The 25858-nt window shown below is 41.9% G+C and overlaps 2 protein-coding genes across 3 annotated transcripts; one reads left to right on the top strand and one right to left on the bottom strand.

Moving 5' to 3' along the window:
* The first annotated feature begins 763 nt into the window (after positions 1-763).
* adam19b (ADAM metallopeptidase domain 19b) lies at positions 764-18266 on the top strand. Of its 2 annotated transcripts, XM_005467973.4 has the most exons (23): positions 768-1120; positions 1358-1470; positions 2932-3002; positions 9216-9294; positions 9485-9561; positions 11593-11794; positions 11882-11947; positions 12288-12359; positions 12462-12628; positions 12786-12870; positions 12992-13131; positions 13252-13429; positions 13519-13608; positions 13762-13957; positions 14988-15096; positions 15201-15417; positions 15646-15723; positions 16116-16224; positions 16329-16458; positions 16539-16641; positions 16744-17070; positions 17157-17248; positions 17346-18266. In XM_005467973.4, exons 1-23 carry the CDS (start codon positions 985-987, stop codon positions 17350-17352), a joined length of 2844 nt encoding a protein of 947 aa, XP_005468030.1. In that variant the 5' UTR covers positions 768-984; the 3' UTR covers positions 17353-18266. The 2 variants fall into 2 exon arrangements, with proteins under 2 accessions (XP_005468031.1, XP_005468030.1); XM_005467974.4 differs by lacking the exon at positions 15646-15723 and having other exon boundaries at positions 764-1120.
* Positions 18267-23079: 4813 nt separating this feature from the next.
* Positions 23080-24405, bottom strand: gpr151 (G protein-coupled receptor 151). The gene has a single exon (XM_003445924.4). It carries the CDS (start codon positions 24403-24405, stop codon positions 23080-23082), a length of 1326 nt encoding a protein of 441 aa, XP_003445972.1.
* Between the last annotated feature and the right edge of the window lie 1453 nt (positions 24406-25858).

The raw sequence follows: 25858 nt of genomic DNA, 5'->3' as shown, positions 1-25858 counted from the left end.
ACATGACTCTGCAGATGTCCTAGTGATGTCATCAGGAATGTCTTAAATTGGAGTCAAAATGCATTGATTACTGTTTTTAATTATTTCATAATAATTGTTCATAATTTTTCTAAATAATTATGAAAAACATATAGCACAGCTAATGTACACTTATCTTTTTATTTATATATTTTCAATGTATAACTTGAATGCAGCAGTCCGTGGTTTACCCTATGGTGGCATTAAACTTGTTCTGAGAGACGGTACAATGGATAAGCATGTTATAAAAAGAGAACAACAGAAAGCCTTCATTAAAAATTGTTTTGGTGGAAAAGAAAGTGAGAAAAATGAAAATAGTAGTCAAATAATGGGAAGTACATTCTTATTAGTGCCTTTTGTCCTGTCTCCTCCTTTTACCTTTAACTGGTGGCGCAGATGGCTGCCCCTCCCTGCGCGTGGTAAAAGGGAGTTTTTCCTTCCCACCGTCGCCAAGTGCTTACTGGGGGTCGTCTGATTGTCGGGGCCTTCTCTGTACTATTTTAGGTTCTTAACCTTACAATATAAAGGCGAGTGTTATTGTGATTTGTTGCTATATAAATAAAACAGTTGAATTAAACATGATCTGGTATTTCTGTCAGTTTTGCCACTGATTTGTCTTTCAAATTTGTGGAAGTACAGTAGGATATCCTTTGAAGTGGTGCAAATAGTGCTAAAATAACCATTTCAAGACTTCTAGAATAAATTATATATATTTAAATAATCCCGTTTATAGATTTTCACTTAAAAAGCGCTGTGATTTCCTTCTCGCTCGAACGTTTGTTCCTGACTGCTAGTCTGCCTCGTCTCGATTCATCGTCCTTCTGTCTGTCGAAGGGGAGTGGTTAGGCCAAATGGTGTGCGACCATCTCACCGTTTTCTGCCTCTGTGATGTGAAGCAACCGGGCCGGATCACCGCACATTTATGCCTCTGCTGAGCGACTTCACCCGGAGCCGTTTGTTTTTAGAATGCGTCCAGGAGCGCGTCCTCCACCACCACCATCACCACCTCCCTATGCCGCGCAGTGCTCTGTGTGTGCGCGCCTCATAGTTGTCCTCTACTGTGCCGTCGCTGCTGCTGTGTCTGAAGCCGCTGTTTACAATGGTGAGTCCAAGTGTTCCCCGGCACGACTAGAATCTGGATGCCTGCTTTGAATAGACGACTGTTGTTTTGCGCAGGGATGCATTCCTGTTTAAATGGTTGCATCAGGTGTGTGTCGGTTATGTAGGCGACAACGTGGATCTCCAGTGTTGTTTCTGAACTAGCAGCAAAGATAAGACGCTAACTCTCATTCTGTGGTATTTTCAACCTTTTCCCTCCGTTCCATGTGTTTCCAATCAGGAGAAACCAAACAGGCTTCGCTGGAAAGCATCCTTGAGAACGTGGAGAGTTATGAGATTACTTATCCCATATGGCTGCATCCTCTCAGACACAAGAGGTCTGACAACAAAGAGGTGAATTTGTCTCGCTCTTTGTCCTTCTGACTAACAAAATGCCTTAGACGCACTGACACACATCCAGCTTTCATATAGGAAAACTTTTGTGTAAACCATTGCTGTGAAAAAGTGCTTGCCCCCTTCTTGAGTTCTTTTTTTTTTGCATATTTCTCACACTTAAATGTTTCAGATCAAACAAAGGGATCAGGCAAAGATAACCAGAGTAAATAAAAAAAGAAGGTTTTAAATGATTTTAAACGCTTATTGAGAGAAAAAGCTATCAAAGCCCACCTGGTCCTAAACCTAATAACTAGTTGTGGCACCCTTGGCAGCAAGAACTGCAATCAAGCGTTTGCAATAACATCACTGTGGAGGAATTTTGCCCACTCATCTTTGCAGAATTCAGCCAGATTGGAGGGTCATGTCAAAGCATCTCCATCTAATTTAAGTCCAGACTTTAACTAGCCCATGCCAAAACCATCATTTAGTTGTTTTAGGCATTCAGAGGTGGACTTGCTGGTGTTTTGTAGATCGATCATTGTCCTTCTGCATAACTCGAGTGTGTTTGAGCTTCAAGGCATGAACTGATGGCTGGTCGTCTTCCTTCAGGATTTTCTGGTAGCGAGAAGAATTCATGGTTCCATCAATTATGGCAGTCGTCCTGAAGCAGCAAAGCAGCCCCAGACTATCACACTACCACCACCACGCTTGACTGGTTGCTGTGATGTTCTTTTTATGAAATATGAAATAATGCGTTAGTTTCATGAGTCCAGATGTAACTGGACTCAAATCTCCCAAAAAGTTCTGCTTTTGTCTTGTCAGTCTACAGAATGTTTTCCCACAAGTCTTGGGGATCTTTAAGATATTCTTTGGCAAAAGTAAGACGAGCCTTTGTGTTCTTTGTGGTCAGCAGTGGTTTTCAGTTTGGAACTCCCCCGTTGTGCCATTTTACCCAGTTCTTATTGTTAAATCATAATCACTGACCTTAACTGTGGAAAATGAGGCTTGCAGTTCTTTAGATGTCGTTGTGGGGTCTTTTGTGATCTTGGATGAGTCAAGTTTGCGCTTTTGGAGTAAATTCGGTAGGCTGGTCACTCCATTTGTGCACAATGTCTCTCACCATGATTCACTGGAGTCCTAAAGCCTTAGAAATGGCTTTGTAACCCTTTCCAGACTGATAAATGTCAGTGACTCTGTTTCTTTATATTACAGTTTTATGTGTTGCTTTTTGAGATCTTTTAGCCTACTTCACTTTTTCAGACAGGGTCTAGCAGTGGTTGGGGCTTATAGAGTGTGGCCAATAAAACTGAACTCAGCTTTCCAAAACATGTGTTGAATCACAATTAATTTATGATTTGAAACATACAAGTGTGACAAATATGCAAAAAAACAACTAAGAAATCAGGAAGAAGGGAAATACTTCCTTGGCACTGTCACTTATTGTCACTGATTAGTATGCATTTAATGTTTTGCTTCCAGCATCCAGCAGAGGCGCAGGTGCTCATCACAGCTGAGGGCCAGGAGCTCAGACTACTATTAGAGAAAAATGAGTGAGTAACTTGAGTTTTCAACACCAGCTTTGTCTTTCCATGCAAAATCAGTAAAGCAGTAGTTTAGAGGAGCTGATTAAATCACTCATCGGCATTGTTCCTTTCACTTCCACAACATGCCCTTTCTATACCTCTGTTTATTTGGCCAGATGTTAACTGTCACATAGATGCATTTATAAGGTCAGCGCCCCTTGAGGGGGTGCTGAGAAGGGTGATGAGCAGAGGAAAGCAGGCTGATGGTTTTTGGACAGCAGAGGGATGACACCCGATCCGTGCAACCAGGGCATGATGAGGCGATCAGGAAGTGAGGACGGTGCCTCTGCATCTAACGCCCTCTAATCTGATGGAGCGGTTCCTGTCCAGTAACAATGGATTGGTGATAGGAAGGGAGCTTGGTGTCTCATCTGTTTAATAGACTGTGTGCTAGCTTGGGGGGTTGCAGCTCTTGAGATATCAGTGGTAACAACGGAGCTGCGGTTTATCACTTTTGGATTCGAGCCAGCGCACAAGTGGACCGGGAAGCTTTTAGGAACATTAGGAATGAAGTCCATTTTTACCCTCGATTGCATGCCGTCTCTGTCATTCATTGACTCGTAGGCGCATAAATACTAACAAGCCCCGATTCCACCATGTCTGACTGACTGTCCCCTGAGGGGATCTTGCCCCCTGTTCTCCAAACCCAGCAGGTGGTCACTCACTTACATTTCCTCCTGGGTGAGGTATTTCGTCTGTGCATGTGTGGTAAGGGAGTAAGAAGATGTGGTAAGAAGATACACGACAAAACTACAACAATCCTTCCCTTTTCAACAGAACAGTGCAGTGTTGAATGGTGCAAATAAATATGTAACAATTATTTTCTTAAAAAGAGGAAGTAGAATCCCTGCTCGGTACTCAGGACAGGAAAAAATATTGTGAAACTTGTGTTCTTTTGTGAAACTTCTCATTTTTTGTGCAACAGAGAAGCCGTGAGAATGGATTAACTCATAACAGTATTTTTCTGCTGCAGTCAGAGCTACAGAGGTTTCTGTAAAGATATTTACTTTTTTCTGAAAAGCTGGATTTAGTTACTGAAGCAGTGTATCCTGTGGAGCACACTGTTTAGTATAAAACTGAATGTTTTCAATTGCAATCTCTACTATTGATTCTTTAATGTACTGTGTCTGAGAGCTGTATTGAGCTGAAAAAATTATGCAAATATTCCATCCGTGCATCCAGGCAACCATTTTCTGCTGTTTTTGCTTATGTAGATGTAGGTATTGAAGTCAGAAAACAGTTTAACATTCGTTAAAAAAAAAAGGAGGCTTCAGTTCACCTCAGCTCAATATTTCCTGTACAGTGCGCTGCATGAGCGGTGCTGCAGGTTCAAAGAAAGCTTGCAGCTTCTTTTGTAGATTCATTGTTTAGGCTGAGGCTCACCAGTGTTGCCCACCAACTCTGTTGCCCCACAGAGAATGCTATTCTGGATTAGCCTACCCTGTTTCTGTTTATCCTTTGCTGGTCTAATGTGAGACTTGAGTCAGGGCTAAGGCAGAAAGCAGTTTATGCCAAGGGAGATTAATGTCTGATTTTGGAGACAAGCCAGAGAAAATGCTGCCAGCGTCCACTCTGTGTCCTGGTTACTCCCTTATGTCCTCATTGCACCTAAAACCGGACGAGAATTCAATTCAATTAAAAAAACAAAAACGATGTGAGAGCTCCAGCTGTCCTCCTTAAATCACTTATTCAAAGCTTAGGGGAAAACATAACTGTGAGTTTATGTGGGCATCAGCCCCCTCCCCATGGCTGGAGTCAACACTCAATCCATTTCTGTCCTCCCTGGTCATGTTTTTGAATGTGTGTGTATCTGTGTGGCTCTTTTGCATTTATACTTCACTGGTGTGGTTGTGTATAACTGGCTGCCTGAGCTTTTATCTTAATGAAAGACTGTAGTGCACCAGCAGAGGGTTAATTCAGTTAAGAGCAAGGCAGGAGCCATAGTGGGTGCTGACTCAGGTAGCAGGAAAAGGATGTAAAAACAGAGTGAGCGAGGCAGGAAACAGTAAGAAACTGAACGATGAGCTTAAGGTGTTGAAAGTCATGGAAAGAGGTATGCAGAGATTCTCTGGTCAGTTCTGGTTCAGAATGTGCCGACACTCTTGCTTCCTCCTCCGCCTGACTTTCTCTGTTCTCCTCTTTAATGTCCTTCCTGCACACCCTTAAGTGCATTAATCTGAATTAAGCACTCTCATGGGAAGCTCACACTATACTGTTTCTCCTCTCCTTCCTTTCCCCTCTTGTCCCTTGTCATCATGCCCACACCTTATATGTCTTTCCACTGGCCAACTTAAAAAATGTGCACCCCATTCTTTCTCCTTCTCTCCCCCCTTGTCTCACCTCGTCTGATATCCCCCCAGGGCTTTAATCCAAATATACATCCCCCACATGTTCCCTGCGGTCAGGCTTGGGCGTCTGCGGCCACACGCAGACAGACGACACCCGCAGACACATTTGTGCACCCCCAAAAAGAACACAAACATGACTTGAAAGCGCAGATCTGATGGATTGCAGGTCTGTTGAGCAGAGAGCGGGTTCATGGATTCGCTTGTCCTTGTTTCCCTTGTGTCTATGTTTAGTTTCACAGCCGTCCTGTTTGCTTAGACGCATTAATCTAGGCCTCTGTGTTAGCTTGTGTGTGTTCAACCGAGGCTCTGCACACGCAGAATGTTAGCCTCCATCTACAATGCAAGCCTCTTCATCATCTGTTGCTGAGAGGTAATTTGACTTTGCATTAGCCTTCCCCCTCCTCCCCGTCTTCCAGCTCTATGTGGTGATGTCATCTGATACTATGAGAGAATGTGACCCACTGACCCTTAAAGCATTACCCCAAATTCCCTCTCGCTCCCCCCTTCTTTATCTCTCAAGTACATTAGCATTACTCTTCCCCCATCCCTTCTTTCTCCTCTTGAGGCTGAACCAAGCCTTTGTCTCAGCTTCACTGCCAGACCGCCGTGATTCAGGCATCGCCAGGCTCCTCAATCACAGCATCTGTCCAAGTGCTGGATGACATCCAGTCGCTGCTGCTGACCGCCATTGGACAAAGCTTTTTTTTTTATTCCAGTCTCTACTTGAAAGCTGTCACAGTATTCAGCAGAATACATAAAGCTTTGGGGTATTCCAAAAGTGTTGCTGCAGAGTTTCACGGCGGTTGACTCAGGGCTTTGTGGTGCCATTAGATTGCATAGCTGGCCAAATTATAACTGATTTAATAAAGGGTGTAAAAGTTTTTAATTATCTGCAGTATTTCATTTAATTTCAATAACAAATGATTAACTAACTGATATTTATCTTTCTATTTCAGTTATTCTAATATGTTTCAACACCCTGCAGGTCGACCATTTACTTGAACCCTGTACAGTATTTTTATTTCTTTCTCTCACCGAGCTCAAACTTCTGGAGACGTTGGTGATTAGAAATGAAACTCAGACACACCCGCAGGTTGTTATTCTCTGGTTTCTGTGGTTGTAACTAGCTCATCATTAATGCACACCTTAGATCTTACTGTTAGAAGTGATATAAAGTCGACTTTTATGTCACGATTGCTCAGTCATTGACTCGGTCTTTTGAGTTCATTGTTTTTTTGTCCTCAGTTAAGAGTTTTCTTATTGATTTTCCAGTGTTCTTGTAATTATAGATTTCTGGAGTTCTATGTTTGTGGTTATGATTAAGTCCTAGTCTAGTGTATTTTCGATGAGTATTTTGGGCTTTTTGGTTTTGTCACCTGTTATTTTTATCAGCCTCCCCTGTGTTTCATGTGTCCAGGTAAGTTTCCCTCAGTGTAGGCGTATTCATGTTTTGTTACTTCCTGTCTTATTTTGCCAGTCCCCAGTCTTGTGTGTATTATGTTCAGTTTTGCGTCCCCTTGTCTCGTTACTTAGATTCTGTTCACCTGTGTCTCATTTTCCCCAGCTGTGTAATGGTTCCCTAATTACCTCGTGTATTTAACCCCTTCTTTTCCTCATTTCCTTTTGGCTGGAGCCCAGCTTTGTTTGGTATTTTTTGCACATTCCAGTAATAAATTTGTTTATTTTGATTGCACCCGTTGTCTCTGGAGTCCTGTACAATAGTTAGTGATGGTGTGATAAATCACCATGAATGTGTTGAATCTTTCTGGCCAACTGCTTCAACAAAAGGCAGAGGTAATATCACAGAAGCCTCTGTACCATCCGCTCTGAGATCGATTTGAGAAGATGCATGTTGTTATTGGGAGATATTATGTAAAATGCCCCCAAATTTGTGGAACCATAATGGTCACGTGCTGCAGAACGATATGGGCCTCGACACAGGCTTCATTTGGACACGCAGCCTTTGCTCAACACAGGCCTCAGGGCTTCAACATCAGATGTAACATCACGAACATTGGGTCCTAAATCTGTCTACCATGCAGCATATTGTGAGATTTTAGATGTTATTTTGGGATGTTTTAAGTCATTTCTATTTCTTAAGCATGAACTACCATTAATGATACCAAAGTAAATTACAAATACATTGCTGGGATTAGACTTTTCATTAAAACTTTCATTAAAATGAGTCCCCAAGGAATAACAAGATTCAGCTCAGAAACTCAGAAACTGCCGCTGACTGGCAAGTGAGGATAAGGGAGAACAGAAGTGGAGTACTTGTGTGGTTCCATCATGGAAGAAATGACTGTGGAACAGCAGCAAGCTAAAGTTCAGTCATCTAATGTCTTTAACTGCCATTAAATTGGCCTACAGTTGACACAGAGGATGATGGGAAATGTCTTCAGGAAGTTAGGGAAGCTGGAAAACTGGAGGAATTACAGATATAAATGACATTTAGGTCAAATCACAACATGACCCCGTTCATGCTGACATACCTCCCACCAATCGCTTTGAGGTCCCTCTTTAGAGTTCCTATGTATCTATGTGGATACCCAGGCCCTTCTTCCTGTGAGTCATAATCTGTTAAAAGTAGTCATTTTGTGTCTTTGCCTGTTCAGATTCTCATCCGCAGGCTGTCATTGTCTTAAGAGGCTTGTTTCCTTCTTGGCATCTAACAGGGATGAAAAAGAAAATTTGCATCATCCTTTCAATGAGTTTAACACTGGTGGATCTGTGCTAATTTGCCTTCTGGTCAGATAGTCAGATTAGAAGCCATTTTTGTCCTTGATAAAGCTTATAGGTATAGTTAGGGCTAAATCAAGTGACTCAGAAACATCCCTTAGTTACACTACCTATCCAAGGTTTTGGATTGGGAGGTAGACGGGCTTTTCTGCCTTTGGGCAGAACATAGTTTCCAGCAGTTTAATCATTTGCTCTTCTTGAAATATATGACAGTGATAAGGATCTTCTCATTTAACTTGTGAAATCAAATTTGGCTGAGGCATATTTACAAGAAGATTACATTTTTATTTTGCTATTTCCCTTAAAAGCCACTAGATTAAAAATAAATGAAGACGCATTAATAATAAGGAAATCTTTACGATCTTTGGTTTGTTTGAGTCAAACTCCTGCAGTTTAATGCTGCAGGAAACAACATCAGTAGATATGCTTGAGTTTCTCTGCAGTTACAGCCAGTTGCTGAGTTGGCCTGAGGAGAAGATGAAGATGACTTAAAGTTTATGACTGAAAACAGGAAGAATGGTTTGCAATAAACATTGGACTTAATTGTGCTGATACAGATAAATAGAAAATAAGAGGATTATGATATTTTATCCAAAGAAAGTTTTCTGTGTCATGCATATGCATGTTTCTGCTTCACAGCCTGAAAAATAGCTCAAGAGCACTTGTAAATAATACATCTGTCAAACAAATGCAGTCAGGACATGCCAACAACTGAACCTGTCAGCATAGGGAAGTTATCATCTCTTGCTTCAGCAATAGACTAGTCTTCGCCAAGAAGTAAAAAGGATCACTGGGGGGAGGGACATATGGCTTTGATTACAGTTTCCCACATTCTCCTGTGCGCTCGCTTGTCACCAATAGGCTCTTTGTTTAAATCTTTAAAGCACTTTGTTTTTTTGGGGAGCGCCTGTGTTAGAGTGAATGTTTTACGAGCTGTGGGCTGTTGCAGAGAGTCTGTCCTCTGCTAACCTCTCAGCTTCCTGCAGTTTTGTATTTCACCATCATTTCACAATGTTGTTGTTTCCATAGACCATATTGCTGTCACAAAATACAGAATATTTTGTTGTCCCTGAGTTTATGTTTTTTTACCCAGGCAGCTGTTGGCCCCTGGATATCAGGAAATATGGTACACACCCAATGGAGCACGCAAGTCCTCTTCTCGACCCAGCACTGTGAGTCTGCGAGATAGTTTCATGCTCTTAGGCTGCGGAGGGGAGTCTTAACTGATAAACATCAGTGTAGTTGATCAAGTCAGGTGGGGGGAGGGAAATAAACAGTTAGTGACAGGTTTTGGCATAAATACTACCACTTCTGTTTACATTGAAAGTTCAGTGTGTGATGAATGAAAATGTTGTTTTTCAGGGACACTGTTTCTACCATGGCGAGGTTCAGGGCATGGAAGGCTCCAGCGTTGCTGTCAGCACTTGTTCAGGGCTCAGGTAATAAAAAATCTTTCTTATTATTCATTAAATCCTCCCAACAATGAACAAGCCTTTCATTAAATTACATTGGTCTTGAATAATCAGTCCCATCCTATCTTTAGGAACTCATAGTATCGTGTCACCCCATTAGAGCACTTTGCTGTCAGACTGCAGGCTTACTTGTGGTTCTTAGGGTAATAAAAAAGTAGAATGGGAGGCAGAGCCTTCAGCTTTTAGGCCCCTAGTTATGCTTCAACAGGCCTGGGCTGTTGAAGCATCGCCAGGCTCCTCAGTCTCAGCATCTGTCAAAGGGTTGGGCTATTAATCTCTGGCCTCCCCTCCCTGATTCTGCTTCTGGCAGAGGTTTGTTCCTGTTAAAAGGGAGTTTTTCCTTCCCACTGTCACCAAGTGCTTGCTCATACAGTGTCATCTGATTGTTGGGATTTGCTCTGTATTATTGCAGCATCTTTGAGGTGCGTATTGTTCTGATTTGGTGCTATATAAGCAAAATTAAGTTTAATCAAGACAGGGGAAACCATGCATCCAAACAGGGATGGTATATGAACAAGCTTGTCTTTAAAAACCTTTAGAATATAAAAAGTAATAAAACTTCACAGTAACATATATTTAAGTCCAACTCAAGTATGTATGGATGGATGTAGATGGCTCATAGTAAGAGAAAAGTTTGTTTGAAAAAACAGCATTTAAAGCTACATGTTCCATCCATAGATAGAAATATAACAGAATAAGTAACAGCACCATGAGACTGCTCCTCATTAGTTAATTAAATGATCAGAATTATATATAGTATTACACATTGCATGAAAATGTATGGAAACCTATGTTAATGAGCTCCAAGCTCATTAAACGCCCACTAGTTTGAATAAATATCTGATAGAAAACATTTTCCTAAATAACCACTTCACTGTGCATTTTGGACATTTTCTTTCCAATAGTGTGAAATATATTATGTTCTGATTAAATGGCTTAAATTCTTTAAATTTATCCGGCAAGGAAAAGAGCTGAAAGAACAAAAAAAGAGGATGTTTCTGTAAAGTCAACATTTTCTTAAAAGCAGAGGTAAGAGCTAAAAGACGTGATGGCAGGGGAAAGAGATGTGCTTATACAAACAGGAAATTGTTTGATACCGACTAGATTGTGCAGAGATTATGTTGATCAAATAGTCGCTCAGCTAATTCATTTGCTTATCTATAGAATCAATAAGTTGTGTGCTTTTAAAAAAACTGCTAGAAACAAGTTTCTAAAACTTCCTGTCTAAAACATGTATTTCTGTTTTATATACTCAGAGGACTATGAAACAAAATGACAGTGTGCTTGCATAAGTATAGGTTTTTAAATCCAAAAGAGACGTGCTGAGAATTCGACAGCTGGGCAGTGGGAGTAAAAGATGTATGAATTTGACTTTCTTCAGCTTGTGGTCAAGCTGTGCCTCAATAAATAATGTTACAGGAAACAGCCCTGTGTACTGTCTGATGTAGTCTCCGAGTTTATTAGGTCACTGGCTTCAGTGTTGGTTCATTGAGTACAGCTCGGTACTGGAGATCTCGTGTGTTCTCCTGATGCGCCTCCAGAGCAGCTGCTGCTTCCTGCTGGAGACACTCAGAGAGAGAGAGAGGAGAGGCAGGCAGCAGAGGAGGAACTAGTGAGGGCTGACAAACATCTTAGTCGTGTGTGTGTGTGTGATTTTTCTGGGTTAATGTTCTGCATCTGGAGGATGAGCGAATAACCATCTTCCTGCTAATGTAGATTCTGCGAGGGAATGCAAATACAGCATAAAAGGATGTTGACCTGTGGGCGTCTGACTTCTCCAGATGTTTTCTGCAGCTGCACAGCCCGCTGCTCTGCATGCACTCGTGTGTGTTTGAGTATAGGTGTCTGTTATGATTAGTGGCTTTTTGAAGAGGATTGTTTATGTCAGCTGATCTCTATTTACACAACAATGGAGAAACAGAGAAGCGTGACCTTCTGTCACACAAATATTAAGACATTGCTGATTTCCTGAATATGACTCTGTTTTTTCCCTCCTAGGGGACTAATTTCCCTGAACACGAGCATCAGCTACCTGATAGAGCCTCTTCCCGTTTCTACGGATGCTGATCGGCATGCTGTGTTTCGAGCCGAGAGTGTTCGTCTCCCCGGGGGTCACTGCCAGCATCACCATGGCAAAGTGGAGCATGAGGAGGGGCTTAATGACTTTATCAAGGGAATGATGTCACCACAGGGTTTGAGGGTGAGCTCAGTAGCAGTAACCTCATCGATGAGATTCTTTGACATTTACTAAAATACTAAAACATGATTATGTTGTCTTTCTCTTCAGGAAAAAAGGGAAGTGAGTCAGAATATGAAATACGTAGAGCTGCTCATAGTTGCAGACAAGACTGAGGTGAGAAGACAGTGGGGAATGTGCTCATATTGGGTGACTTTGCAACCACACTGGGGTTTTTTGCAGTGAACCATTAAGATGTGGTAGCGGGGAGTGTGGCTTTTCATATGTGGGATTAGGTATGTGCCATCATTATCATTTATGGCCTATAAAGTTTGCATTATGTAGTTTCCCACTTCATGCAGTTGCTAGTAAACCCAATTGTGGAGAACACTTGCAAAAAAAAAAAGGTTCACTTCCTGTTTTATTTCAAGTGTGAGATGTACCCGTTTTTAACAGATGTGTAGACGTTGAGTTGAGTTTCTATTTCTGTGTTCGTTGTGGTTTATGTTTGTTGCAGTTTGAGAAGCACAACTCTGATCTTGACAAGACGAAACAGAAATTAGTGGAAGCAGCCAACCTAGTTGACAAGGTAACATCTGATCTGAAACCAGAAAAAAAAAAGAAAACCCCCAGACACTGGAGTTTCACATGCCTATTTTTTTTCCTGATATTTCCCTGCCGACACTGATAGTACTACAAAGGTTTAAATATCCGTGTGGCACTAATCGGTCTGGAGGTGTGGACCAGCCAGGACATGATCAGCGTCTCCGATAACCCGCACAGCACCCTGGCAGCGTTCCTGTCTTGGAGACAGAAACAGCTACGCAGTCTCCCCAACGACAATGCTCAGTTGGTCACGTCAGTGTTTCTCATTCACTCTTTTGTCACACTTGTGGACTTGTGTCACTCTAGTACGTTTCACAATCATTGTCCAAGACAGTAATAAACACCGGTTGCAGTCCAGCGGGATGCTCTCGACTTGGAACTAATTTCAAGTGCTCTCTTTTGTCTCCAGGGGGAAGTCATTCCGGGGCACGACCATCGGGCTGGCACCTCTCAAAGCCATGTGCTCTGAATACCAGTCCGGCGGAGTAAACATGGTGAGGGATGAGTGTGTTTAGTTTTAAATTTGCTCCTGCTACGCTACATCAGCATGCATCAAGTCAAAGAATCACACGTTGTTTTCTGCTGATCTTAAAATCCTCGTGCTCTGTCGAACAGGACCACTCAGATTTATCAGTCGGCGTTGCTGCCACGATGGCGCACGAGATGGGACACAACTTTGGTATGAGCCACGACATTCCAGGTTGCTGCCAGGCAAAAGCAGAAGACGGAGGCTGTATCATGGCTGCCGCTACTGGGTATGAAATTCGGCTTGCCACAATACAAGAAATTGCATTCATTAAACCAGGAGAAAGGTAGAATATGATAGAGTATGAAAGGGAAAATCAAACCTGATTTCTTCGTTACCTCGTGCTCAGGCATCCTTTTCCTCGAGTGTTTAATGATTGCAACATGAAGGAGCTGAAGAGCTACCTGAGCTCTGGAGGAGGAAAGTGTCTCTTTAACCTGCCCAACACCAGGACAATGTATGGAGGGCATCGCTGTGGTAACGGTTACCTGGAAGATGGAGAAGAATGCGACTGTGGAGAAGAAGAGGTCAGTGGGTGTTTCTGTGTATATGCACTGCGGGTTTTTCTTTTGATGGTTTTGCCAGGCTTCATGACTCTACAACACATTTTGCCCAGGAGTGCACAAGCCCATGCTGTAATGCCAACAACTGTACCCTGAAAGCTGGAGCCGAGTGTGCCCACGGAGTCTGCTGTCAGAACTGCAAGGTACATATATTAGTGTGTATACTATTTAAATGGGAAATCACCAGCCCTTATTCTCACTAGTACAGAATAAATGTTGTACTTTTCTAACTTTATTTATGTCATTATTCACTCTTTTAAAACTTGGCACCCTCCTTTTTGTCTTTCACTGTGAAGCTGAAGAGCCCGGGTGTGCTGTGCCGTGCTCCCTCGGGGTCATGTGACCTTCCTGAGTTCTGTGACGGCAAAACAGAGTCTTGTCCTGCAGATTTTTATTTAGTGGATGGCACATCATGTGCAGGCGGGAAGGCCTACTGTTACACCGGCATGTGTCTGACCCTTGAGCAGCAGTGTCGCTCACTTTGGGGAAAAGGTGGGTAAAGCGGACTCTCCATCTATAGAAATTCAGAGGATAAACAGCAGCTACCTTCTGCTAATTAAATGCACTTGGTTTACTGATCATCAGCAAGTCTGAGCACCTCAATAAAAGCAGAGGTTTTGGCAGTTTGCTGGCTCTGGAACATGCAGGTGTGTTTTAACGTAATCCCACAATCAAGAAAATAATCAAGGTGTTGTCCAGGCAAAGTCCAGATCTCAGTCCGAATGAAATGTGGTGGGAACTTAAGAGAATTTTACATAAACAAATTCAGACAAACCTCAGTGAACGGAAGCAACATTGTAGCAAAGAGTCGTCCAAAACTCCTCCACAAAATGTTGAAACTGATGAGCTCATACTGAAAACAACTACAACTTATTTCTGCTAAAGGTGGTTTTGCTTCTAAAAATTGTCTTTATTATTAAAGGATTATTAAAGTTTATATACATATATATTATAGACTAACTTTAAATCAGTATTTTTAATGAACAAAAATAAAACTGAGACAGTCGAATTTAACAAACTGTACATGGTTTGAAGGTGCATGCCCTCGTGCTTTGAACTTTAAAATGGTCTTGGTATTATTTTAAGACCAAAACCACAGGAACAACAGCTCACTACTTTTTAAGGAAGTGACTGCACAAATAATATCTCTTTTCTTTTCATCTGTGGGCTTTGAGGGGTTTGAGTCATACCAAGTTTCTGGACTTTTTTTTTTTTTAAATGAAGAAATGAATGTTAAAGAGATAAATATCCAGTCAGGCTCAGTGTATTTAAAGATGAGTCCTTGATGGGTCACAGGACTAGGGATTGTTATTGGACAGTGTCCATGTTCATGTGGTGACAGAGCCTTTGTAGTACCACAGGAGCCACATTGAACAGTAAGGGATGCCATCTGTTCTTCATCAGACGGGCAAATAACACAACCTGACTGCATGTCTGCATGTGTGTTATTGTGTCTGTGTGAGCTCACACGTTTAAATATGTTTCTGTGCATTTTTTGTTGTTGTTTTTCATTAAACCGCAGATGGTCGTCCGGCCCCTGACCTGTGCTTTAAGAGGGTAAATGAAGCTGGCAATATGTATGGGAACTGTGGTAAAGATGAGTCTGGGAAATACAGGAGCTGTGGTGACAGGTGAAATCCAAAACGTTCAGCAAACTAATCACACTTTAATTTACTTCTCCCTCAACTGAAGTCTGTCTTTGTTGTTTTGGGGGGTTTTTCTGTTTACATGACAGGGATGCTAAATGTGGGAAAATCCAGTGTTTGGCATCAGCCTCCAAGCCTATTGAGCAAAATGCGGTTGTCATAGAAACCACGGTTACTGAGGGCTACAGAAGAATCATGTGCAAGGGGACACATGTGTACAAGCTTGACAAGGAGGAAAAGGAGCCACAGGGTGACACTTTGGATCCAGGTCTGGTCATGACGGGCACCAAGTGCGGCGAAGACTCGGTGAGAGTTATGAAAATGTGCTAAACAGAGTTTGCAGTAGTAGTAAAGAGCATGTACCAGTACTACTTTTTTTCACCTGATTTTAAGTCACAAACAAAGCAGACCAAACTGTTTCGATCAGACAGAGAAAATGGATCATCGATTTCAGTTTTCACCTGAAAGGGGATAAGCAACTTGTCTCGAAGCGCTTCTCTAATGTTCTTCCTCACGCTTCTTTTGTTTGAACAGATTTGCTTTAACGGATTATGCCGCAATGCATCTTTTCTCAGAGCGGGGGAATGCAATGCCAAGTGCCACGGACACGGAGTAAGTTTCAGTGTGTCACAGAAGAGATGCTGGTTTGATGGATTTCTCTGGACTTCTGAGAAAAATTTGGCAGCTAGCCTACAATTACTGAAAGCTGGCAGCCCTAAGCAGCAGTGCAGGAACGGTCCAGATCCTTTGCTTAATTAAAAGTAGCAACACAACAATATAAAAAAAACATATCATAAACAAGTAAAGGTCTGGCATTCAGGCATCTTACTTATGGGAAACCACGGCTGTATTATGCAGCAATATGGTCACCTCTGTAAAATGTTCCATAAACTATACCAATTTTTTTTCGGCAGCCCCTTTTTACTACATTTTGTTACAAAACATTGACTTCCTGTCCCTGATTCTCCTTCAGTCATAAAAAATGTGACTTATTCTCTTACCAGCTGTGCAACAACAACCGTAACTGCCACTGTGATCCAGGCTGGGCTCCTCCTCTCTGCGACCAGAAAGGATCAGGGGGTAGTGTGGACAGTGGGCCTGTCATCAACCGCAGTGAGACCCATGCACCAATCATTCATGTGCAGTTAATTAAAGTTAAAACAATTTCTTTGGTGTTTGTTTATTTTCTGACTCTTGTCTATTTTATATTCCAACAGGAAGCGTTGGTACAGCCCTCCTTACTTCCTTCCTGCTTCTCTTGGCGGGTTTGGCTGCTTTTGCTTTTTGGCGCTTCTGCAGACATAAGCTCCCCATGCTGAAGCCTTCTGCTCCACCACCAGTGCCAAAGTATGTAGTTCTGAAGTTGTTAAACACTAAAAACTTACTTTGCAGATAACGTTTTTGCTTTGTGTTGTGTGAACATCCAGAATGAATGAAATCCACACTTCCGAGCCACCTGATGTCAAGCCTCTTAATTCGGACAGTCGTGCCAACGGTCATGCCAACCCAACATTCTTGCTAAAGAATTCGGTAAATAAGCCCACTCTTGGACAACCTCAGTAATGTCTGTCATGTAATACCATAAAAAATGTTGAAAATACTTGTCATCTTTGTGCTTTTCCACATGGGAAGTCTTCTCCGCATCCGAGCCCGTCTGCCCCACCTCGACCCAGGAATGGTATCGTATGTCCTGCAGGGAAGCCTCCTCCCGTACCAATGTGTGCTGCAGAACAGAGAAAGCGGACACCACAGCCCCAGAGAGTGATCTCTCCTCAGGGTCGCACTCCCCCTGTCCCTCCAGGACAGAAACCCAACCAGGCTTCTGCACTACCTACAAGACCTCCACCTTTACGCTCCCTGGATCCCAAAAACTCATCACAGCCTTCAGCAGTACCCCAAAATAGACCAAACCCCCCAAACAGACCTCCACCACCTTGCCCTATCAAAAAACAATCAGGGGTAAATCCTTCTCTTCTGCATTAATAAATAAAGTGTGTACTTTTGCATCAGTGAACTAAATGCGGAACATCTCACTTGTCGTGCAGGACCCTGTGAAAGTCCCACAGGTTACCACCAATGCCTTGCAACGAGGAAAACCTGGTTTGGCTCCATCTGCTGGACAGAAAATGCCAAACAGGTAAGTGTTGCGTTCCCAAATGTCTCTCTGTAGGAATAAACAACTCTTGATAACATCTTATATTTTATTAAAAATTTTTTGCACTTCTTCTCTCTAGAGCCTAATCTACAAGCTCAGGGAGGCATTGGGGACCACTGCTTACATCCAGTGACAGACTGCCTCAGAATATCTTTTCAGTGCGGTGCCAGGTCGTAAAAAAGGTGATAAGCGAGGAATACTTGACACTGTACACTGGTGTGCAATATGTGGAAAATTATATAATTACAACAAGTTATAAAGTAGAGATGTTTTAAGCCTAAGATTTAGGCTTAATGATGAGTGCTTTGTGTATTACATGTGTCTGCTTTATCAACTTTGAAGCCAGAGCTCTGAACTGAAGCGCTTTTAGTTTCTTTTACTTAAGTTGGTAGAAATATGAATGAAGGAGTATTTATTCACAAAATCAAAGAGAAACGAATGTTTACAGAGTAACTGTTGTACCAAACGTGATGCCTCTTAAAGCGAATCAGCCATAAAGGGATGTCTTATATTAAGAAAAGATGCCAGTAATGAAGTTCTTATCTCTGAATAATAATGGGTTTTAACTGGACTAATAGTAACCAGTGAAAGACCTGCATGCGCGCTGTAAGTTTATTCTTATGGTGAAAGTGCATGTCTGATATGTAGCAGGAGCTGTGAGGGACTTTTTTCCGTTTCTTTAGTTTTTAATTTCATTAATTTAATTTTTTTAAATTGTCTTTTTGAGTTCTCATGCCCTGAAGGGGTTAAAAGGTGGTCGTGTAACCGCAGGCTTTGGAGCAGTAATAATTTGCCATTACTGTTAGGTGCTTCTAAATATTGTGTCATATTGTGACTGCTTGGGGAATTGTAATCTGTAAAAGGGAAATGCAGAATGCCAACTCCCATGTTTTACCTCATTATCAGACCTATGCAAACACAGGGCTTGTGTAACACTGTGTCTGAAACTGAAATTCAAATGAACACATGGGTAAATAAAAAAAGATATTGAACATTTTAACAGGTTGTTGTTTTTTCAGCTTTTTCATCCTAGCATTCACCAATACAGCTGCCAGCCGCAGTTCTTGAGCTCAGATACTTTCTTTTTTTGTTTCCCACATAAATTCGCTAGCCACTTTATTAGGCACACCTGTTCAGCTGCCGGTATTGCACATTTGTAGTCAGCCAATCACATGGGAGCAGTATTTAAACATTTAGAAATGGTCAAGGTGACCTGCTGAAGTTCAAACTGAGCATCAGAATGGAGGAAGAAGGCCATTTAAGTGACTTTGAACGTGGCATGGTTGTTATTGCCAGATGGGCTGGTCTGCTGATTTCTTTTCCCACACAACCATCTTTGTGGTTGACAGAGAACGGTAGTACCAGCTGAGTATTGTTGCTGACCATATTCATATGTCACAAAGCTTAAATCAGGTTACTGTGCCTAAATGGCCTCCACAAGCCCAGGTCTCAATTCAACAGAGAGAACTTTTGGGATGGGGAGATTCAGATCATGAATGTGCCATCTTGTCTTGAATGTTTCAGCACTTTGTTGAATCTATGCTACAAAAAATTCTGAAGACAAAAGGAGATGCAACCCAGTACTATTAAGGTGCATGTATTAATGTAGCTGTGAGGGTACTTTTACCTACTGTAAGTGTTCAAAGTCAAACTGACCACAGTAACACACCTGGAAATGGTGTAAAAAGCTTGCTATGTTAGATTAAAAAAACAGCTTTTTTTTATAAAACAAAAAGTGTGTGAAAAGTGTCAGTGATGAACATATAATCTGACTTTTCCCATTCATTGTAACGCTACGTACAGAAAAAACTCGAGTTACTTGTAAACAATAGATTTGAACATGACTGCATCATAAACAACCTGAATAAATAGCAACTCTGAGGGATTGTAAATTATTTTCTTGTGCATTCTTACAGTAAACTGGAAGCAGCTTAATTCATCCTGTTCACAGTTCACTTAAAGTGGTTCAGACTGCATTTGCAGAAGAAAAAATACTCTTAATTTTAGCCTTTTCATTCATACTTTGGCCACCAGGTGGCAGCACAACATGCTGGAATCAACCCTGACACATTATCACATGACCAAAATAGAAAGGCTTCACAGCCAAGGCTTATAGTCTTACAGTGAAGGGATCATCATTAGTATTTCTTTGGGGAACTGATGACCACCCGACTGCCAATTAACTCATTTAGTCTGATCTCAGTGCTGTCGTGGTGTGTTCTCCTCATAGAAGGGTGTTTTTGAACATATTACACTAAAAATAATCGTCCATATATTTGATTTATCACATTCTGTTCTTCCTGAAAGCAACTTGGTAGTAGGAGCAGAGTGGAATAAGATGAGCCAGTGGCTACGTTTATCCACGCTCTGTGCACTGACAGCCATGAAATATATTGAACTTTTTTTAACTGTTTTTGGCAGCTCCATCAAAGCAACTGTATCCAGGTCTAAAATATTTTTGATGTTTGTTATCTAGAGATAATTTCTCAAATGGTAGGTAGGTGTGGGCAAAAATGAGGCAAATGCTGTGAGGCTAATTGAGCCAACAGTCCAGTTTACATTGTACAGCAGTACATTTTCATTATACTGCTTACTCATTTTCCCATATCTTGAATATCACGAGTTAAAAAAGAAAAAGGCTGTTTTTACCCCAGTCTCCCTTACCAGTCCTGTGCTGAGACAATCCACTGTGCTAAATTGGAGTTGAACTGTTTTTTGTACATTTCCATCTGTCACCTCCACTCACCTGTCACCAGTGTTTGTATAAGTGTAAATGGCATCCTCTCTTAGTAGGGCTGGAAATGCTGAAAGGTGTCTACCTGCCCTTTAGATCTCTGCATCATTCACTGAGATGAAAGCACTTTGATTTATTCTAATTAAAAGACCGTTAAATACCAGGGCCAGACCCCCCGAACCAATCTATCTCCAACACAAAAACAGCCTATCGCATGCACACACATATAGACACACACACGCTAGTCGACTCTCTGTGGACTGAAGAGCCAGGTGATCTTCCACAGGCATTGGTAGGCAAAGGTTTTAGCATGTGGCTTAATTGCAGCCAGCCTCCCCCTGCTGAGCATAATTAGTGTTTGCTAGCATGTCACTTCCTGTGGAGGTTCATTTATTAGAGATGATGATTGGCTGTGGGATGAAACGCGGGGGTGACACCCCCGCCTCCCCTCACAGTGGGAGAGGGACACAGCCAGGAGGCCAGTAAAGAGAGGATCTCTCCTGCTGGAAGCTCCCCTGCCTTGTATAATGACCTCATTAAACCCAAGTTGTTTTGTCACTTGTCATGTTGATCATTTAACGCACAAAAAATTCACTTTTCGCCCAGTCGGCCCGAAAATTCTTCTTTGTCCTGACTCTGTTATCAAGTTATTTTTTTATTGCTTAATTTCTTTCAAAAGCAAATAAGCTGAATTCAGGCTGAACTATTTTATGCCAAAAATGGCATAAACTAACAGGTAAACACAGGTGCTACTAATCAAATTAATCAAGGCTCTATACCTAGAAGAGAATCTTTATTAATGTCATTAGTAACACCTGAGTTTATCAAATCTTACAGTTTGTGAAATAAAGGAGCAGAGACTGGGAGGCAATCTCAGTTTCCCCCCACTGCAGCATAATGTTGAGCTGCCTCTTGGTTTATGCGCTGTAAGACTGTAGATCAGCACACTGATATCAGAGTGAACGCAAACTGTTTCTTTGTGGTTATCCATTGTGTAACAGAAATGTGGGTTATTATCACTGGGAGGCTAATTTGTGCTATGACAATGGCAGTCACTTCACATCAGCACGCGTTTACAGCCAGTCTCTTAATTGCATGCAGTAAGCGTCTCCATTCTCTCATGGAAGAAAAAGATCAGTTAATCTGTTCCATAGATTTTTTTATTGATTGTTTTATTATTATGAAGTAAACACCCGACTGGGGGCATGATTTCCAATATGACAAGTGATGTATGTAAGCTCTGTGGTCTTGCAATCACAAAGAAGCATGAGGGAGTTGTTACTTGGGGCAGGTGCAGTCTGATCAGGCACAATAAGTAAAACAAACTCTAATGCACGCACTAAAAAAACGTGTGCATGACACCATTAAATATGCAGCTATACTATATTTTGTATATTCGGTCTACATTATAGCATGTGGAGGAAGTCCACAGGCTCCTCTTGGCTGAAAATAAAATGATTTAATGGTAGCATGCCAATCTTGGAACAATACAAAAAAAATCTTATGAAGTTTAATTGAAGGTTTGGGTTCAAGCCTGGAGTTTGATTGTTGTGCACATGCTTTTTGGAAATCATTTCACCTGCCAGTAACTGTGCCAAATGAGCAAACGAGATGCCTGCCAGATATTAGCAGCTCCTGGGGTTTCTGTTGAAATTGGATAAAATCCCACAACTGCAGATTTACTGGCTCATTTACCAGACTAAATGCTACAGCCAGAGGTGCCAACAACCAAGGCTGTAAATAACGTCCGCGTACTTTTGTTAAAGATAGTACAACAACTATGATTAATGTTCAGTTACTGTTTGTTTTTGTGTTGCAATAACGTTGCATTATTTCACCGCTGAAACAGCAGAGGTGAAAACTTCAGTCCACTAATGAGGGTCTAGCTTTTTGTTGCCTTCAGTGTTTATGGTCGGGTCACTACCCCGGGGACTGATGGTGGGTTGTATAGTTAAGTGTTGCTCTGATTGATGTATTTTGCCTCTGGCAATAAAAGGTCAATATAAATGATTAATGAGAGGAAAATGTCATAAGGGAGGGGAAAGAGAAAACAGGGTGATTAGAACCTAAACTTTCCTCTGCTCTCTCTTTTTTTAACCTTTTACCCATTTTAGGATGTAAAACCCTGAGATTTAACTACATGTAAAAAAAAAAAAAAAAAAAAAAGAATGTAGGTCTTTCATTAGCGAGGAGGAGGAGGAGGATTATTCAGAAGTGTTAATCACAGCAGCAGACAGACAAATTGATTACAGATCAGCAGAGGTTCCACTCGTGATGTTTATCCCTTTTACTGTGATACCTGTTATGTGTGTTTAAGTCAGTGAAGAGAGAATTCCTTATGAGATTCCAGTAAAACTGCATGTGAGTTCAGACGACAGCTCTTTCTCTCTTATTATACAACTTCAGCGAATCTAATGAATGCCCTTGTGAAAATACATTTAATGACCCGATCAGCTGGAGACATGTTTGATGTATCCCTTTAGGATGCTACTGTATGTGTATGAGTGCCATTGATTAAACCAATAACAAGAATATTTTTGACACCACAAAAACAGCCACACTTGAGGTACATTTTAATACTTGTCTTTATTAGATCACAAAATAGTCCCCACAGATCTTTTCATTTTTGTGCAAAAAAGCTGGTCTACTTCAGCATTACTTTATAACATTCACAGAGTATTTACACGCAGTTATTGCACAGCTGCAAAAATTGTTTTTTATATGTTCAAAGAGCAGCATGAAGTCCAAATAATATAAGCTGGCAAATATTCCACAGAAACACCATGACATACAGGATATACAGATCTGTTCTACTGTGTAATGTACATAATCATTATTGCCAGAAGCTTCTATGTACAGCCACCAAAAATCAGCTTACTCTAAATATAGTAATGCTAACACATGATTGTGAATTCGGTCATTTACACAGATATAGGTGTAGTCCACATTCACACTGATTGCACTTCTTACCTTTGAATAATATTATAAACACACCTGACAGAATCACAGTTATTTACAGTGCAGCACTCTGCAGTCCTCTCAGCTTCGGTCTGGGGATGATCGGTTAGAAAGGTGGTAGCTATTTTTTTTCCTCTATGTTTTGGTTCTCCCACGGCACAGGGTCGTTTTCCTGTGTGAGTGATCCACCTTCCCTCTCGTGCCAGAACTGCTCCACATCAGGCAAGACGCTCCCATCTTTAAGACTCACGGTGTCCGCTTCCCTCCCTCCTCCTTCTGGTCTGACTTGCTCCAGCTGAGGCTGAGCCTCCCTGGTGGCTTCCTTGCTGCAGTCTGATTGAAGGCTTCTCTCCCCCCGCAGCTGACCTGAGGTCTCTGGTCTAGGACAAGGGGACTGGAGAGTGGTGGGGTTGTGGGGTCCAGGCTTAGGTGGCAGTTGCTTGCGCAGGGTGAGGCGCCTCCAAAGCCCCCTGTAACCCTCTCTGAACTCCTCAGAGAGAGAAAGGACAATGAGAGGGTTTACCAAAGACAGAGAGAAGGTGAGCAGCTGAGAAGAAAGGATAAGGAGAAGGGGAGGAGAGGAGATAAGGGGCTGAGCTCCTTCAGTTTCCTTTTCTGCAATCTGGCGCTCCCAAAGCCACACAACCCAGTGAGGAATCCAGAGGACAGCCATGGCCACAGTGAGGCTGAAAAGCATTAAAGTGAGCTTCCTGGATCTGATCTGTGTACGCAAATTCTGACTCTTACTGGAGCGGCGCTGGCACTGGCCGTAAGCCTTCCAGAAATACATCAGGGCAATGCTCAGAGGTGCACAGTAGACCCCCAGAGGATATGCTTTCACATACACAGACATGAAATCCTGGGCTTCAGGAGGAACCGTCATTACGCACACCAGCCCACGGATCTCTCTCTGCAGCCGAGCAAACAGCCAGTGAGGGATGGTGACAGTGCAGGCAGACAGCCATATGAAGAAGAGCACCACCAGGATGGAGCCCAGGTGGATGCTCACCTGCTTGTTTGGATTTGACACGTAGCGGTAGCAGGCTTTGGCCATGATAGCCACGGTGAAGCTCTTCACAACCATGCAGGATTGGAGAAACCAGTCGGCTGTCTTGCACACCACCCAGCCTAAATTCCAGCTCGTCTTGGAGTATGAGGCAGCCCTGAAAGGCACTGTAAACATCAGCACCAGCCCATCCGCAAACATCAGGTTGAAAATGAGGGAGTTGATGAGAGACAGTTTGCCTTTGTGCGCGTTAGAGAACAGGATGACCATCGCAGTGAGATTGCAAGCCGCGCCCAGGACACAAATGACTCCCAGAATAGCTGGCACCAGGACCCTGAGCTCAGTCGGGTCCAGGTGCTGGAAGGAATCGTGTTCACTAAATGACCACATGTCTACAGAGCTGTTCACCACAGTGCCATTGGTCCCACTAAGTTTATCCATTGTTTCCAGAAGATGCTGATCTGGTCAGAAGAAGATAATAAATCAATTTAAAAAAATAATCGAAGGCAGGCAGGAAATGTAGGAGAAAAAAGCTCTGGGAGGAAAAAAATGTCCAAAATAATATATCTTGGAGTTTACACCTGTTCAAGGTACCAGAGCACCAGAGAAGCAATAAATTTGCAGTGTACGGAGCACCTGACAGTCCTCTGGTTTATCCCGAGATGCGATGATGCAGCATCTCGAGCAAGTTATAAAGATGCTGTTTGATTGACAGCTGCTGTCCCCAGCTGGCAAAATGTGTGTAGACTACACCCACATGGGGCCAATTAGGAAAATCTCAGCACAGATGAATATACTGGATTGGTGCAAGTGATTCATTAAAGTTATGGTCTTAACAGTAATCAGATTCCTTAAATAAGAGTTAAAGGTAACAGTGCCTACCTGTTGATGATAGAATTTTGCTTTAGGGACAAAAGCCAAAGCACTACCATAAACTGTGACCTGCATTCACTAGACATCCTGACAGAGTGTGTGATTTTTGCATGAGGTGGTTGGGACATCATCACAAGCTTCATTTATTTATTTATTTTCAAATTTCATCATAACATAAATAATAATAGATATTAATATCAATAAACCAGCCAGAACCAGTCAGGAGAAGTCTCTTGTAAATGTGCTCAGTGATTAAGATGAACAATTTTTATTATTTTGTCTTAAACCAGCACAGTGAAGTTAAACACCCACTGATAGAATCAAACCTCAGACTTTCAGCTTTAATTCAAAGGGTTCAACAAAACCATGGCATTAACTGTTTAAGAAATACAGCCCCTCATTTTCAGCGACTCAAATGGAACTTCACAGACTGACATCATTTTAAATTTAACACTTTTTAATACTTGGGTGAAATTCCTTTGAATCAATGAGTGCCTGAAGTCTATCACCAAATGTTGTGTTTCCCTACCAGACCTTTCATTGGAGCCACCTTTAGTTGCTGTAGTTGCATTTTCTTACTATCAGCCTGTCACAAAAATACATAATTTGTTAGAGTTTGACATACAATCATACCAAAGATAAGTTTGAGAGGCATAAAATTATATTTTTGCAACAACAAGGTGATTCTATTAGCTGGAGAACGTCATGGGCAAGTTGAGGACAAAAGAAGTGTCAGGCCTAAAAAAAAAAAAAACTATCTACAGCAAATGAACAGTCTCTGAAAGTTATGTTCATAAGAAGTAGGGGTAGATTCAGCCTGACACAGGACCTGAGAAATGCTTTTGGCTTTTGGGATCCTCTTGACAAAGAGCAGAACAAAAGGCAGCCAACATCCAAAGAAGAGCTTTGAATGTTTGTACTACTTAAAGAAATTACTGAAAGCTTGCCTCGGGGTGTTCCGACTGTGGTGAAAAATAAAGATGGTCATACCAAATACTGATGAAATGACAACAAACAGCCT

This window comes from Oreochromis niloticus, linkage group LG2 (assembly GCF_001858045.2).
Source record: "Oreochromis niloticus isolate F11D_XX linkage group LG2, O_niloticus_UMD_NMBU, whole genome shotgun sequence".
NCBI classification, from domain to species: Eukaryota; Metazoa; Chordata; class Actinopteri; order Cichliformes; family Cichlidae; genus Oreochromis; species Oreochromis niloticus.
This window is presented reverse-complemented; position numbering and strand designations above follow the sequence as displayed.